Source organism: Crassostrea angulata, chromosome 4 (genome assembly GCF_025612915.1).
Source record: "Crassostrea angulata isolate pt1a10 chromosome 4, ASM2561291v2, whole genome shotgun sequence".
NCBI lineage: Eukaryota > Metazoa > Mollusca > Bivalvia > Ostreida > Ostreidae > Magallana > Magallana angulata.
In genome coordinates this window covers 30648202-30664461 of record NC_069114.1, presented here as the reverse complement: position 1 = coordinate 30664461, position 16260 = coordinate 30648202, and the positions used below count along the sequence as shown (strand labels likewise).

The window sequence follows — 16260 nt, the reverse complement described above, 5'->3', positions numbered from 1 at the left end:
TACACAAAACACGAAATTGGGGTTGAATTTCATTATATTCTTTAATTGTCCGTCATTACAACAAGAAAGAAACCGTTGTCCTTCAACCCTGCTTTCTAAGAAGTATATTTCCTAAAGCTACACTTAATTACCTTGATGTTCTGGGTTTTTTTGTTTTTGTTATAATTAAGAATTTTGCTAAACACTAATTAACATTCTATGACATCACAGTCTGGAGGAATTTCACAAGACGTAAGAAAAGTAAATAATGTTAATTTACCAACAAGCTAAAACTATCGAAAATGTTCACAACATGTAAAATATACATTTTACATGGTGATAGAAGTATGGGACATTTGTCCATATAAATCAAAATACTTTCATTGTTTTAGAACTTTTAAATTTTACAACGTTAGACAAAAAATGTTAAACTTTTTTTTGGAAAAATAAAAATTATAAAAGCCCCAGCGGGACTATAGGATTCGTAATAACGCTTGAACCATCGCGCTAATAAAAAGGAATAAAAAGGATAAAACAATAAAATGTATTCTTTGGCGATTCATGGGTTATTGCAGGAAAAATACAAACCGCGGATTATGTGATTTTTTCTGCAGTGATCGCTACTTTCATAACACGCAGGGGTCATCAAAGAAAGCATTTATTGTTTATATTTACATCTCTCTTTTATCCAAATAACATAGTTAATTGTTAAAAGAAAGTTAAATTAACTAAATTACTGTTAATGTACATAAGTGTGTTAGATAAAAGTCACGGCCAAATCGTCCCCTATGGGAATATGAGTCTGACACTATCATGATTATTTTGTCCGTGATTTTTCTTTGGCCGCTGTAGATTTCGACCAATCGATAAAAAGGCGTGCAGATTTCAGTCCTGTCAGTTACTATAGAGCTATGAATTAGCTAAAGATTCCGTAAGAAATTGAGGGATTCCTATTTGGTAGATGTAACTATAGAATTATACAAAATTTTATTGTTTATTTCGATCGGACATACGTCACAAAATGGAAGTGTCCAATAAAATCTTAATTTAAATACATAGTTTAAAATGGAAACGTGTTTTCACTTGGGAATAAAAAGTCTTTTACAATTTTTTTAACAATTGAAATAAACCATAAGAATTCAATGAATGAATTATCTCTAATAATTATCTGTTTTACGTTTTGATTACTATAGATATTTGTGGAAGAATATTACTGTTCAGAGTAATGCATTACCAAACAATACAGGTACATATGTCTGTTTGTTTTTCAAAAAATATTTTTAAAATAAATTGAAATTCTTTCAATCAAAGTGTGTTTTCAAGAAAAAAAATTCATTCATATTTTCATTTTCATTTGTTTGGTTAGGATGCTTCGTTCTCGAGTCCATATTCAAATCCAGATACAAATGTTAATACATTTGCTGGAGTCTTTCCATTTGATCACCTACAGCGAGAAAGGTCTCATCCGGCAATGTTTGCGCAGGATAATGCGCATGTGCAGAATATCCTTCACAGAAATGAAAATGTTGCGTTCGATACCCCTCAGCACCGAGCCACAACGCACTATCGTCGGCAGCAGTATGTTGGCCATTTTGTAAACATACCGGACATGCGCGATTCTACCAACTGGAAAAATCCTGCAGAAAGCAACTTGCTTTATCTGGACCTGGACAAAATGGGAAAAGCCATGCCTAGTGGAAGAAGTCGCAGCTATATTGATGCTTTGCCTGGTAGTTACACCGACCAGCAGTCTCAAAGCAGCATTCAAAGCTCAGAGGTCGGAGTTCACGATAATCGTCGTTACTGTTTTGGCAATAATCGGTTCGCACCGACGTCACAGGAAATGAGGCAACCAAGGCGTCTTAGAGAGTATGTATTTCTTTTTTCTTTGTTTTATCATTTTATTTCCTTTCCGATGTTGTCCTCTACATGTATAAAGATTTACTTTTTAATCATAATTTTTTTTTACTTAGATATCAGTGACGTATATAATACATGATATATAAAGAGTTTGACGTCAAGTTTAACACCTGTAGCTATATGAAATCACAATCCGATAATATTGTGACTTATTTTCGAAGAAGCCTCATCAATTCTGACAACATGACCGATAGAAACTAATTTCTACTTGTTTTAATAACGAATCACTTCTCCGGAAATATAAGTTTTTCATTCGAACACATGTTTGTGTCACGTGGTTTCTGAGTTATTTTGAATTTTGTCGGATGAATGAAAAATAACTTATCTTTTACGCCACTCTCATCCAAAAATAAATTTCCCAAAAAACTGATTTTAAAAAAAGCAACAAACAAATATCTGATACTATCAAATGAATTCCAAATCGGAAAGTCTTTTTAAAGAGCACATTATCAGATGTAATGTAGTAAACTACAAAATGATGCTTGAGAAACGGTTTTCAAATAATGAAACACTTGTTGAAAATTTAATCAAAAATTTTCCGATAAGTTCGATAATTCAAAAAAGTAAAAAAAAACCCAACATGTCATGTTCTAAATTCAGCTTTGTACATATGAAAATTAACTTTTAACAACAGTTACTTTAACACACTGATAACCTTACTCTGAAAAGGAACTCAGTCACGTGGTTCATTTCCTAAAGGACATCATGCACCCGAGACGCTCCTGCCCTCGTCACACTGCTTGTCCCTTGTCGTCCTGACTGCAAACCTCCGTGCCCGGACTCGCAGGTCTTTCGATTACAGTCTACAACTACTTCTCACTGACTAGTTTCGCAAAGCTCAACGCAGCGTATATTCCCGACATTGGTCTGTTGTCCACATGACCCTCCATAGGAAAAATTTACAACTAGTCTAGGAGTAGTTTAGGAATTTGCACCAAACACTCTTATGCACTGAGAATAACACACTATGACTAATAAACCCCCGATTAATATACCTCTACAACTCAATTGCCTGCAAAATTTACAAAATAACAACAAAACAAGCCTACCGGCTCGGAAAAAAATGTGCCCCCTTAACGGAATCCTGAGTTTAATGGCTATTCGTTCATACCAGTCCTACATCTAACTGAAAGATATTCACTACAATCATGTTTGTTAAAAAATATGTGCAATTCATTTTTCTACGTTTTCAAAGGGCTAAATATGTAAATTCTCTTTTTAGTTTTTATAGACATTTTTGTTTAGCTACTCAGTCGATCTCGTACGTATATATTGAGCGTTGAATTTATTTTTTTGAAAGAGATGAGGTTGTGACTTACACGCCAACGACAGTGTTTGGAAAGTTGGACATGACCAGCTATAGCGACCACGACTTAAGCAAAGACGTCATTTGTGCAGTGTGTGGAGACAGCGCCAAGTGTCAGCACTATGGCGTCAGGACATGCGAGGGATGCAAAGGCTTCTTTAAAGTATGTACTCAATTCTTCTTGTTGTTGTTCTCCTTTGTCAAACTTCAATTATGATTAATCATGCAATGTGCGCCATTGATGAAGAGGCGTTTTCTTCTCATCAGCTTCAAAACACAGTTGTTTTATGTAACAAGTTATTGACTTATGATAAAAATCGTCTCATTCATTTGCATTAAAACTCAGTTTTTCATTCTTAATGGTTTTAAAGACGTCTATTAGACAAATTCCTTTTCGAGACCCCCCCCCCCCCCTGAAAAACCCAGTATTCCTCACACTCTCCCTGGAAAGAATTATGGATTCGTGCGTGATGAGGTCAATTATCTTGCTTTAAAATTTTTTTTATGTTCTATTAGGGGGGGGGGGATTTGCGACCATCTTGTACATTTGAGGAAAAGAATATAAACATTTCTTGAGCTGGTTTGTTTTTGTCCGAAACGGGCCAAAAATGTTGCCAAAATATATAAATCAATAAATATGAAGTCTTACTTTTCATTTGGTTTGACAAATATGCATACAAGAACAGGATAATGCCTTATCAATCACTTAGAACAGCTGTCGAACTGCGCAGCTACAGACTTACATAATGTATTTTGAAGATTTAAATTTTTTTTTTGAAATATAATATATACTTTTTAAATTTAAGACAATTACTTTTTTAAACCCCTACCCCACTTCTAAAAAGAATTTATTTTAATTTATACTTATAGAACTGAGAAAGAGTCCATAAAACAAACATGGGACCCGAATAAAGATTTATATCAAAGTATTGTTTTGAATTGACATTTATTTTTTTATATGAAAATATAACGTAAATGTGTCTCCATAGACACAGGAGTTCTAAGTTAAGACTGTAAAAATAGATCCCATACCGAATGATAAAAATAGGGTATCCATTTTGGGGCAAAGTAGCAGCGTAAATGTGCAAGATTCAAACTTTTTCTCAACAAATGGTTGTAGAGAGGACAGCTATGAACCCACCTCATATTTTGTCAGATTTTTAAAAATTCAATATACGTAAATAATAAATAAAACAAGTATCACTTATGAAAATAAAATACATTAATATGTTTTCCCGATTTGATACGCAAACAGCTTAAGTCACGGTTACATTGGTTAACTTGGTCTGAACAATCGAATTAAGTGTTTCAAAACTTGAATTGTAAATCACATTTTTGTTTTGAAATTAAAAAAAAGAAGGTGGGTCGATAAGGCGTGTAAAATGCCCATACACGGAGGGACAAACTACTGAAAAATTAACATATAAATAATTCTGATACATTTTTAAAAAATCATTTAAAACAATATATATTTAACATATCATTGATCTTTAACCTATAAATATATTCAATACTTGGAATATGTTGACTCAAGCAGGTGTATACGTATCAAAACCTGCAAATACTTTCATTTTTTGGAACTTCAAGGCATTTTCTTTTATAAAGTGGGTCTGTGTTCCATATTTTTTTCATAGTCTAAATAAGGTCTATTGGAAAGCAAACCGATTTAAATCAACAAAAACGTGGAGAAATGACCCATTCTACATTAAAAATATCATTTTGTATCCCAACAATTGAACGTTTTGAAAAAATGATACAAGTCCGCAAATTCGTGGTCCAAGTCACAAAAAATATTTAAATAGTCTACTTTGTTGTGTCTGAAATGGCTCAGTGGTTAGAGTACTTGACATAAGCTAACATTATATATCTAGAGTTTTTACATTGTATGTTGTGGGTTCGATACCACAAAAATTTCAGGCAACAATTTTTTCTTATCTTTTGTTAGATGTATTAAAAACTGAACATAGTTACAAATTGTGGTTTTGTAAACTTGTATTATAATATATTTGAATAGACTTAATTGGGAAAAAATAAATTCAAAATTGTATTTCACTACTAAACCGAATGGGCATTTGCGCAATCTAATTCTAATTCTCCCATTTTATCAATGGTAAAGAATGGTCTTCATTTTCACCAGAGATCTGTCCAGAAGAATTCGAATTATGTCTGTGTTGGCGACAAGAAATGCTTGATTGACAAGAGCAGACGAAACCGTTGCCAAAGCTGCAGATTCCAAAAATGCCTGACCGTGGGGATGAGCAAAGAAGGTAATAAAGATTTCAGAAGCTGATTTGAATTTGGTTTTAGTAATACTAAGATCATAACAAGTAAATTTCAAAAAAGGGGGCGGGGTCTTCTTATTAAGGTCTTACTTCGAACAAAACCCATCAAATTCTTTATTTTTTAAGTAAGTTCTAATTCTTACTTTTCAAAAATTAATTTAAGAATACGGATTTAAAAAAATATAATTGGGGTAGGGGGTGGGGTGGGAGAGTATGTTCTTTGTATAGAAAACGACAAGGTATGTGCAACAGATCTTTAAAAAATAAAGAAATGACCTCGAAACTAAAAATAAGGAAAAATTTAATGAAATGCTAATAGTATTGACTGAATGTTTTATATTAAACCAAGTACTTATAGTATATTGTGAATGAGAATTTACCTTTTAAATTACATTATGCATCTGTTTTCCTGTTATTTACACCCGATTGACTACAATGTCTTTCTTGTTTTGGTTTTTAAATGTTTGGTGTGAATTTTATCAAGAACCAAACAAGTAAGGTATTTTAGAACTGTGAAGTTTACAAGCAATGGAAAACTGTTAATTATGTCCCATAATGTTTTCGTTTAAAGATTTGGAAGTAAACAGAGCCAACCAATGACTATAGATATTAATGTTTTAAAAAAAAAACTTCAAATTTTTTTAGTTTTGACAATTTAAATGATTCTTTTCTCTTATAAAGCGCTAATTTTGAAATGGTTACGACCTCCAAGCCCTTAGTTTTAAAGTCTATAAGATCTAAAATAGAAACGTAGCGATAACCGCTTAAAATGAAGCATAATGACATTTTTTCCTTAGAAGAAATCCTGTAGGGCATAATCATAGAGAACCCCCGGGGGAAAATCTCCAAAGTTGATGCATGTTCCTAATTCCTCAAATCAAGGAAATCTTCCATCCCTGATATTTGATACACTTTTTGGGGGATTTTAAAAAACCCAATGCAATCAAGTCCAGAATATGCACATCTTCCTGAGAAATGTGCAGATTGTTTATACATGCATATACGAATGGAAAACAAATGGTTTTAATGGTAGCCCGGTTTGTTCATAAATTGATAATAATAATAATTAAAAAAATATCAATTATAATAATAAGAAGAATAAAGTTATGTAATGATTTGGTATTTCAGTCGTTAGAAGCGGGCAGTTGAAAGGCCGGAGAGGGAGGCTACCGTCCAAGACAAAGCAGTCCGTGTTTTACCTGCCCCTAGACCCTTCCAATTAGGTCATGTGTCAACATTTCCTTATTTAGGTCATGTGCCAACATCACCTCACTGTCCAATTGGGTCATGTGTCAATATCACCTTATTTAGGTCATGTGTCAACATCACTTTATTTCGGTCATTTGTCAATGTCATCTCACTGTCAAGTTAGGTCATGTTTCAATATCACCCTATTTGGGTCATGTGTCCACATCACCTTATTAAGGTCATGTGTCAACATAATCTTATTTTGTTTTGTTAATATGATTGATATAACGATTGCCTGTGTGGCAGTTGTCTATTTCTATTATTTTGTTTTATTATCATTGTTATTTTGATTTTATGAATAATGCATTTGTTGTTGTTTTTCTTTTCGTTTTAATTGTTATTTTGATTTTATAAATAATGCATTTGTTGTTGTTTTTCTTTTCGTTTTGATTGGTTGTTTATTTTTTAATGCTTAGTTGATTAAATTGAATTGAAAATTTAATTGTTAATGAGCAACCACGCTGCAGGTCCAGAGCTCCCGGTCTGAAAAAAGCGGACTGTCGTCCAATCGATTTTTTTTTTAGACCGGGAGCTACAGACCTGCAGATATGAGCAAACTGTTCTTCAAATACTCGGTCCCAAATTTTTTTCATGATACATATAAAAGCTTTGCTTTGTTTTAAATGTTCATTTTTCTTATTTACATGTAGATTTTCAACAAAAGCTAATTATTATCGCCCCGGGTTATTAACACATATGCCTAGGTCAGATATAAGCCGGTGATTGGGCGAACAAATTTTCTTCATATCGTTGGCCCGAAACTGGTATCGGACGACACGGAGCAGTCACATTAACTTCTAGGAACACCGATATTTTCAACTTTGAATACTTATTGGTCGTTGAATCGACGCAAGGACATCGAACGATGAGACACATTTTGAATTTTACGGTCGGTCGATTGTATGAACAATTTCGCGATCGCTGAATATTCACAAAACCACGTGGACATTGACGAAAAAAGTCGGCCGTGAATTAGTGTCTGTTTATCGATTTTTAAGAAAATGTCAAATGCTGCTATGTCGTCCGACCGACGACAGACATAACAACCTATCCTCGAGGGTTCCTCGATGGACTACTCAACGACTGTTTTACCTTAAGAAGTCGGCCACCGACACAGGAAAATTTATAACTTGGCCCGAAAGACTCATAAATGGACGTCCGACGAAAATAGTCGATATCGACAAAGACAATGGCTTATGAACTGCCGCCTGTCGCCCGAATAATTCAATTTTTGCCTCAAACTCGTCGGCCGTTGGTCTTTTTTTGTGAAATGTGACTGGGGTTTTACCGTGTAAACTCTGGTGACCATGACGACAATGTATGGTACGCAATCTGTTATTATTATTATTTATACTGAATATATTTGCTAGTGACTTGCATGTTAATTGTTTACAACCGTCACGCGTTTTACAGTTTGAATGAATTGAACATCTGGAGGAACAGGTGCCCGTTAGTATCCATGTTTTTTAAATAATAGCCATATTTTTATTAAGGAATAAGAAATCATTGTTTGAGTGTAAATTTTCAGCAATTGTAGGATTGAATATTAAATAACCGACAATTTTAAGTTAATATCATTTCGGAGAGTTTTGTAAACTCCACTTACGCCCCAACAGTACATGATCTGCGTTATTCATAAAATTACATAAACCGAACTCTAAGTTGCAAATTATGTGTTATCGCAGAAAAAAAAACCTCATAGGATATAACAACTACAAAATATTTGGAAATTCGGGGTTGGCAAAAACGTGGACAAAGTAGTATGGATATTTTTTTCTTTTCCAAATGAAAACTTATACCCACAGGAACGAAAAACAGCATATAATCAATGAAGCGATTCACGAGGCAACCAATATTTGAAAACAGACAAAAAGTGTTTTCAGACACCACCTGTTGTGTTTTTCACATGATTGTTTACATCGAAACTTAGCAAAAGCATATTAAGTTCTAATCCTAAATCTACAAGATACATGAGTTATCACTTTGTCGCGATTGTTTAACGGTTACACTCTGTGAGTCAGATAGAAACGAAAACACGTCTGTACACTTTGACTGGTATATCTAGACTGATTTTATAAACAAACATAATCATTATTACGTACCCATGACGTCATGCTATGATGACGTCAAAATAGCAGTGTCTCCCAACGTCACATGCACCTTGACGTCGTATAAGATATTTACCAACATACTCCGGGCCGCAAAATGTACAAAATCACAGTTTACACAAATTAAAAGTTCATAAAAGGTTCGCGTTGTGTTTTGATAATGTTAATCAGAAAGTCTTTCACTTTTCTTCAACTCTGGCTTTCATTTTCATAGTTTGGAAAAGTCATTGTGTTCTTGGACCAGTTTTCCAGTCTTGAATTCGTTGAAAGAAGTTCCTGTTCTCTTGTAGTAATGCCTGTGATGAATATTGTTTTCTTCTAATGCTCTATAGAAGTTGAATTTCTCCAAGTTGTTATGGGTATATGGATCCAATTTCAATAGCTGTATCATCAAAGATGAGTTTTGTTTGATGATCTCCTCTAAAGTAGCAATATTCTTTCCCATCTCTAGATTGAACACTCGAAGTTCTAGCTCATCCAGGTAGTGTCTCAAGTCTGCTGTATGTTTGTTTGCCCTTTCCTGTGATATGGTGAAGGTCTCACTGCATGGTTCCACGTTGGATTGAGTTTTCTGCGTTTGTGCTTGAAGCTGATTGTTCAGATCTTCTAGACTCTTCATCTTCTGTTCTAAATCTGAATTTTCTCTCTGGATTTTCTGAATTTTGTGACTCTTGAAAGATGACTTTCTTTTAGTCTGAAGTTCTCTTTCCTTAACTGCAAAATCTTTGATTTGAGCTTTTCCGCCATATCTTCTTGTTCTTGGTCTTCCTCCTCTTTATAATCGACTGTGTTGAAAGCTGATTTTTTTCTGCTGGTTTGTTCTTGTCTGAACAGTTTCTCTCTTCTGTATTTTGGTATTCAGTTTGTTTGTCTTCTTAGGTGTGGGTACTCTCTCTTCCTCTTTATATCGATCTCCATTCAGCTGTTTTGAGTAATGTAGATGGAATGACTGCTCTAGTTGATGTAACTCTTTCTCCTTTGTCCTCTCTGAATTTTTGACTGAGCTCTACGTTGATGGCTTCAGGAATTGCGACTTGTAACATATGCTGGTGTGGTGAGTCTTCTTACAAATCTTGCATTTGAAACGTGACTGACAATTATCTCCTTAAACAGTTGAAGAATACTATTTTTTCTTTAACGATGGATATTCTCGCTTCACAATCTTGAATAATATGGCAAGTTGTTGGTGAATGGTTCCCATTGCAGAATAAACATAGCTTTACAAAATTTTGTGATTTGTTAGTATTTTTATGACTTGACCCAACAGCAAAGTTAGCTGCTGCATGAATTCCTGGGATTCCTTGCTTGATATTAGATTGCTAGCTTGTCCAGCATCTTGAATGCATGGCTCTCCCTTTTCGGCTCTCCTTAGTAACTGTAAATCCCTGATATCATCATCATCTTTTTTGTCCACTTTATTATGAGTCTTAAGGTTTCCAAAGTTACCTTGTTACATGTCTTTGCATTGAGCAAACTCTTGTGCATTTACTTTTAAATTGGTGGATGTAGATTGATGAACATTCTCTTAAGTCTTGGTATTGAAGCTCTTTGTCAGTTCTGCTAATCTTAGTCTTAAATGTGACATGTACTCAACTGAATCTCTGATCTCCATTTGGATCTCTTCTTCACTTGATAATTCTTGTCGGATCTGGCTGTTGATTTTCTCTAACGTGTCTTGTTTCTCCTCCAGTATCGCTGTTATAGTTTCTGTATCCTCTGAATTGTTTTCTTCTGAAAAGGAATCTTCCAATCTTCTTAAAAGTCTTGTTAAGCAGTTCTTTGTCTTGAACGAATTGCTCTAAGTTTAGAAGTCGTCTGAGTTTGGTCACGGCACCAAAATGTCGCGATTGTATAATGGTTACACTCTGTGAGTCAGATAGAAACGAAAACACGTCTGTACACTTTGACTGGTTTATCTACACTGATTTTAAAAACATAAACATAATTATTATTATGTAACCATAACGTCATGACGGTCATGCTATGATGACATCATAATAGCAGTGTCTCCCAACGTCACATGCACGTTGACGTCGTATAAGATATTTTCCAACAAGCTTCCAAGCGAAGTGTTGAAGCTGTAGCTCTTCGCAATGCGAAGTTCTGACTTGTTTCTTTGAGTCAACTTTTGAAGCCGTATACAGGCATATCAAGAGCGGATTATGAAGGCTGTATGGTCAACAATTAGCCATCTGAACTACCTTACATTTTTAGGCAAGATTTTTATAGGGACTAGGACACGATTTGAGCTAACCTTTATAAAATTTTTTTATCATTTTCGATGTCAAGCATGATCAAGAGAGATGTTTTTAATGCTTTTTCCAAAAAAAATTTAAGTCAAATATCGTGTTACAAGTGAATAACAGAGGTTAAAATTCTTTGTTTTTTAAACAAAGTTCGAGTCCTGTAAATGTTTGTAAACATAATTTATGTGTTGTATTGGTACAAGTTTCAATCTGGTTTTCAAGTTCCTTTTTGTTGTTGGTAAAATTATTTATGAACATATTAAATCAGTTTTTATTTTTTGCCATAGGTAATTTTGTCAAAGAAATGGTTATTTATTTTTTACATTATTTATAAGGAAATATAAGGATCGAGCTCTGTTTACAAAATAACCACTTCTTTCCAATGTGTTTCGCTTGTAAATTGACTTCTGTGTTGTGAAACTTTTGTATTTTAAATGATTCGCTAAAATTTGACTTATGTTAGAAGGTGAAACAATCGACTTTTGGTGAGTCATTCAAAATACACAAGTAAACGATATTATATTCATGTATAAAAATTAAATTTTCATCTCAAAAAGTGTTTTAGTCCGATTAATATTTATAATATTTAATAATTATAATTATAGTTGCGTTGATAAATTCGATTCGTTTTGACAATATACTGAACATCTTCAAAATGAAAATATTATGTCATTTGTCCTTGGTGTGTAATTTATGTGTCTTTCGGGGAAAAATAGTGCACGAATGAGAAATGGTCTAGTTCTACAGCACAAAACGTAACATTACATTACTTGACTCAGATAGGCTCATACTATCTTTACAAAACTTATTTAAAATCGCAAACTCTGAGTGGTAACATTCAAATAACGTATAAAAATTGAATTATAGATTTCTAAATTCTTAAAATTTTGTTGAAATTAACTGTATATGAACTAATATGTATGCTAATATATATACAAAGGTAGCACAAAAGTGAATCTTGGCAGATACTTTTTAGTGCCTTGTAACATCCTAATTCCACTTTGATTTGTAGAATTACTCATTCTAATTTTGTCCTTTTCCTACTTATCCTAATTCCACTTTAAAAAAAAGAAAAAAGAATTACTCAGAAACGTCCTATCGAAAGCCAAGTCTTGGTTAAGTGGCTTTAACAACTGCACGATTTCGACCTTTTCATGATTTTTTTAAAATGTCGCTTAATTTGGTGGCATCATTGCCGACGTCTTGTGCGACGTCTGTGTATATAGACAGACATTTATAAATAATTTCTATTCCTCACCATAAAGAATGGTTTAATTAATCATTGTGTGACGAGATTTGTTTATTTCTAATGGCAGTGGTATTTATCAGTCTGACGTCTTACATATGTGTCTGTCTGTTTCTGAAGTGTAGTACCAATAATAAAAAGTTTAAGGGAGGATGAATGGTCAACAAAATTAATCATAATTTATGCCTTAACATTTTAAATATGATATTTTGAGCATATTGTGTTAGTAAATTCATCGAAGAAGGTCTCATGTGACGTCACCATACCACGTGACATGCTATCTAATTACCGAGTTTTATGTATTATGGCAAATTACCACTTTTATACAGCAAACAACTTGTTAGAAATTATAAATATATACACAAATATACATTCAAGATTTTAGAAACATGCGACATGTCAGTAAGTAAAGAAAAATCCAAATACGTTAGTTTTAATATTTATTTTTATATAGAGCTCTTTTTCTTAAGAGACTTAATAAAGTCTAAAAATGGACGATACTATCGATCCCTTAAATGTAAACAAAATAAAGGATACTGTTAATCCTGTTGAAATTGGATCAATGTCAATCAAAATCATACTGATTATGTAGAGCAAAAATGCTTCCTTTAAAACAGTTTGGAACCATTCTTTGTTGCTATCTGTGTGGAAACATGCCAAACTGCAAATATATATAATCATCATTTAGCATCTCTAAAAACTGCCATTGCTAAGGAAATGTGTGGACTTTTAATTAGAAATTCTATATTGTTCAAAACGTCATAGGCCATTCCTTTTGCTACAATGCTGCTTCAACTGATATTACAAAAAGTTGAGATTTTGGTTGTTGTTACCATAGCAACGGATTTAAGGTATTGTTTAGTTATAATGGTAACACCTATATACTATTCATTTGCTCACTAATAATTTTCTATAATTTGGAAATGCACAATATTTTATCTGATCTATACTGAAACTGCTGCAATCATGTAATTCTTTTATCATGCCGACCATTTCCCCACAGCTAATGTTTAAGGTTTTCCTTTGAGTCTTTCACCAAAAGGTATCAAAATATGAGATATGAAGGAAATCGTTGATAATGTGTTGCAACCTCCAATCTTTTAAAAGTTTTATTTTAACAAGCAAATATCAGAGCTCCATGAACAATACTTAACACAAAGAATTCTATCAACATTTACTAAAAAAGCATTTTATGTACATGGAGCCAACAAGTTATGCCAATGATGTTACTTGCTTAGAAGTCGCATTAAACTTAATATTGACGAAAATTACAGGTTTGTAGAATCATTATCGTAACATCTTGATTGAAATTACTCTACTGAAAAAAAAACCAACAAATTAGGTCCATAACCAAGAATATTCAAAAACAAGCAGCTGTAAGTATTTAGTATAGGAACATATGATAATTCTTTAAAATGTAGCAATAAAATAAATCATTATCCAAAGCGAGAAAACCTGGTTTTGCCAATAAACTGTTCGTTTGAATAGGGCAGTTATTGTTGCATTTTTAAAAGATTAAGAACAAAAATTTAGGGAAAATGTACCAGTAACACCAAGGAATTCAACAAGGATATCTACATAACACAAAGGACAATAAAAGTTACACAAAGGCTTTGTACATGTAGAATCTGACTAGTAACACCAAGGATAAATCAGTAACAACATAGCCTACATCTCAATTCAACATGATATGTGACAATAATTAAAATCAAAGTGTCATGCCCATTATCATTTTAATAAATGAATTTAATCACATAACTTCAGAATATTGACAAGTTTACATGTATGTCTGTATCAAATCAGTCATTGTAACACTAAAAGATAACACAAAGGATATCTAAAACATAGGTAATCACAGATTACAAAGCTCACCGAGAAGAGACATCACCCTTATGAGACTTCACCTTTATGAGACCACCTTTATCATATTAAATGAAAATCATACTTTATGATCTTGGATATTCATGGATTCTGTTTTGACACAATATCATATATTATCTGTTAAAAAATTGAATGCTAATCATATGTTCATATGTTAATCAATACAATAATATAAAATTAAATATTGCATCCTATCATATTTACAACATATATCATATAATACAATAAAATACCATAATAATCAATGATGAGATATGATATTGTAACGTATAATATGACATTGTATTGTGTTATACGTTATTGTATTTGATCAAATAATACAATATCATAATATTTAAAACAATATAGTATTATATTACAATATCATATTACATAATACATCATAACATTGAAACTTATGATATTATATTGTATAATATAGTATGATATTGTATGATACTGTATCATTTTTGATACATAATATGATATTGTATCATATGATACACTGTACAATATTATTTGATACATCATTGTATCATATCAAATGATACAATATTATGTGTTAAAGTAAAATATTATATAATACAATATTATATTATACATATTGTATCATATGATACAATAATATATTTTACAATATCATACAATACAATTTCATGTGATGTGATAATATATCATATTATAAACCAATATCATATAAAACAATATCGTATGAAACGATATTATATAATATAACAGTATCATATTATACAATTTCATGTGATATAATTCTATATTACAGAAACTAATATCATATTATACAAAATCGTTTGATACAATATTATAGAATATACAATATAGTATCATAGGATACAATATCATATTTTGCAATATCTGATGTTACAGTAATAGTATAATGTGATTAAATAATAAATTAATAATACAATATATAATATTATACAATATTGTGTCATAATATACAATACTATACATAATGATATCATGATACAATATCATAACATAAAATATCAAAAAAAATTATACAATATCATATCGTATCATATAACTTTTTATAATATTACATATGATATTATATTGTATCATATTAAACAATATTGTTTCATACCATACAATACTATATCATAGGAATCATGTTATATCATTTATCAACAAATACATCTATCTATCGAGCAGGTTTGAGTGAGGTAGGAGATTTCTTTAGCATCCTTGATAATGGAGATAATGCATCTGAAGCAACCTCTGCGTTTCATTTATAATATAGTGAAATCAACTATGCAAGCTATCATCTATAAAACATGTGACCTGTTCCAAAAAAACTAAACCTCATCCAGCATCCGAAACCTATGGCTCAGATTCAGCATTCAAGCCTGTCAGGTGCATCAGTATACATAAGACGCATCTCCATGCAAGTTTGGTGAAGTTCAGACCACTAATAACTAAGATATCATCATCAGAGGGCACTAGCAATTAAAACCTTAACCTGCTCCAGCATCTGCAACCTATGGCTCAGATTCAACATCCATGCCTGTCAGGTGCATCTGTATCATAAGACACACCATCCACTCAAGTTTGGTGAAGTTAGGACCTGTAAAAACTAAGATATATTTTTTAGCATCCTTGATAATGGAGATCAAGCTCTGCATCTGAAACTTCCTCTGTGATTCATTCATACTACAGTTTAATCAACTATGCAAGTTTGAAAAAGTACTATCATCTATTAAACATGTGACCTGTTCCAAAAAACTTAACCATATCCAGCATCTGAAACCTATGGCTCAGACTCAGCATTCAAACCTGTCAGGTGCATCAGTATCATAAGACGCACCATCCATGGAAGTCTGGTGAAGTTAGGACAAGTAATAACTAAGATATAATCATCAGAGGGCACCTGTTTCAAAAACTTTAACCAGCTCTAAAAACCTTAACCTCCTTCAGCATCCGAAACGTATGGCTCAGATTCAGCATTCAAGCCTGTCAGGTGCATCAGTATCATAAGACACACCATCCATGGAAGTCTGGTGAAGTACGGACCAGCAGTAACTAAGATATAATCATCAGAGGGCAC

General features: G+C 32.6%; 1 protein-coding gene across 1 annotated transcript; it reads left to right on the top strand.

Annotated features, from left to right (window-relative positions):
* The first annotated feature begins 1176 nt into the window (after positions 1-1176).
* On the top strand, positions 1177-7052 carry LOC128181654 (retinoic acid receptor RXR-alpha-like). Its single transcript, XM_052850129.1, has 5 exons — positions 1177-1225; positions 1346-1848; positions 3200-3368; positions 5343-5472; positions 6616-7052. Exons 1-5 carry the CDS (start codon positions 1205-1207, stop codon positions 6708-6710), a joined length of 918 nt encoding a protein of 305 aa, XP_052706089.1. The 5' UTR covers positions 1177-1204; the 3' UTR covers positions 6711-7052.
* The last annotated feature ends 9208 nt before the right edge of the window (positions 7053-16260 follow it).

Bases quoted from the DNA above. Each gene is read 5' to 3' on its own strand.
- LOC128181654 (XM_052850129.1), top strand. From the start codon at position 1,205: ATGCATTACCAAACAATACAG. The intron at 3,369-5,342 runs GTATGTACTCAA...CATTTTCACCAG, and splicing joins GATGCAAAGGCTTCTTTAAA to AGATCTGTCCAGAAGAATTC. The intron at 5,473-6,615 runs GTAATAAAGATT...TTGGTATTTCAG, and splicing joins CGTGGGGATGAGCAAAGAAG to TCGTTAGAAGCGGGCAGTTG.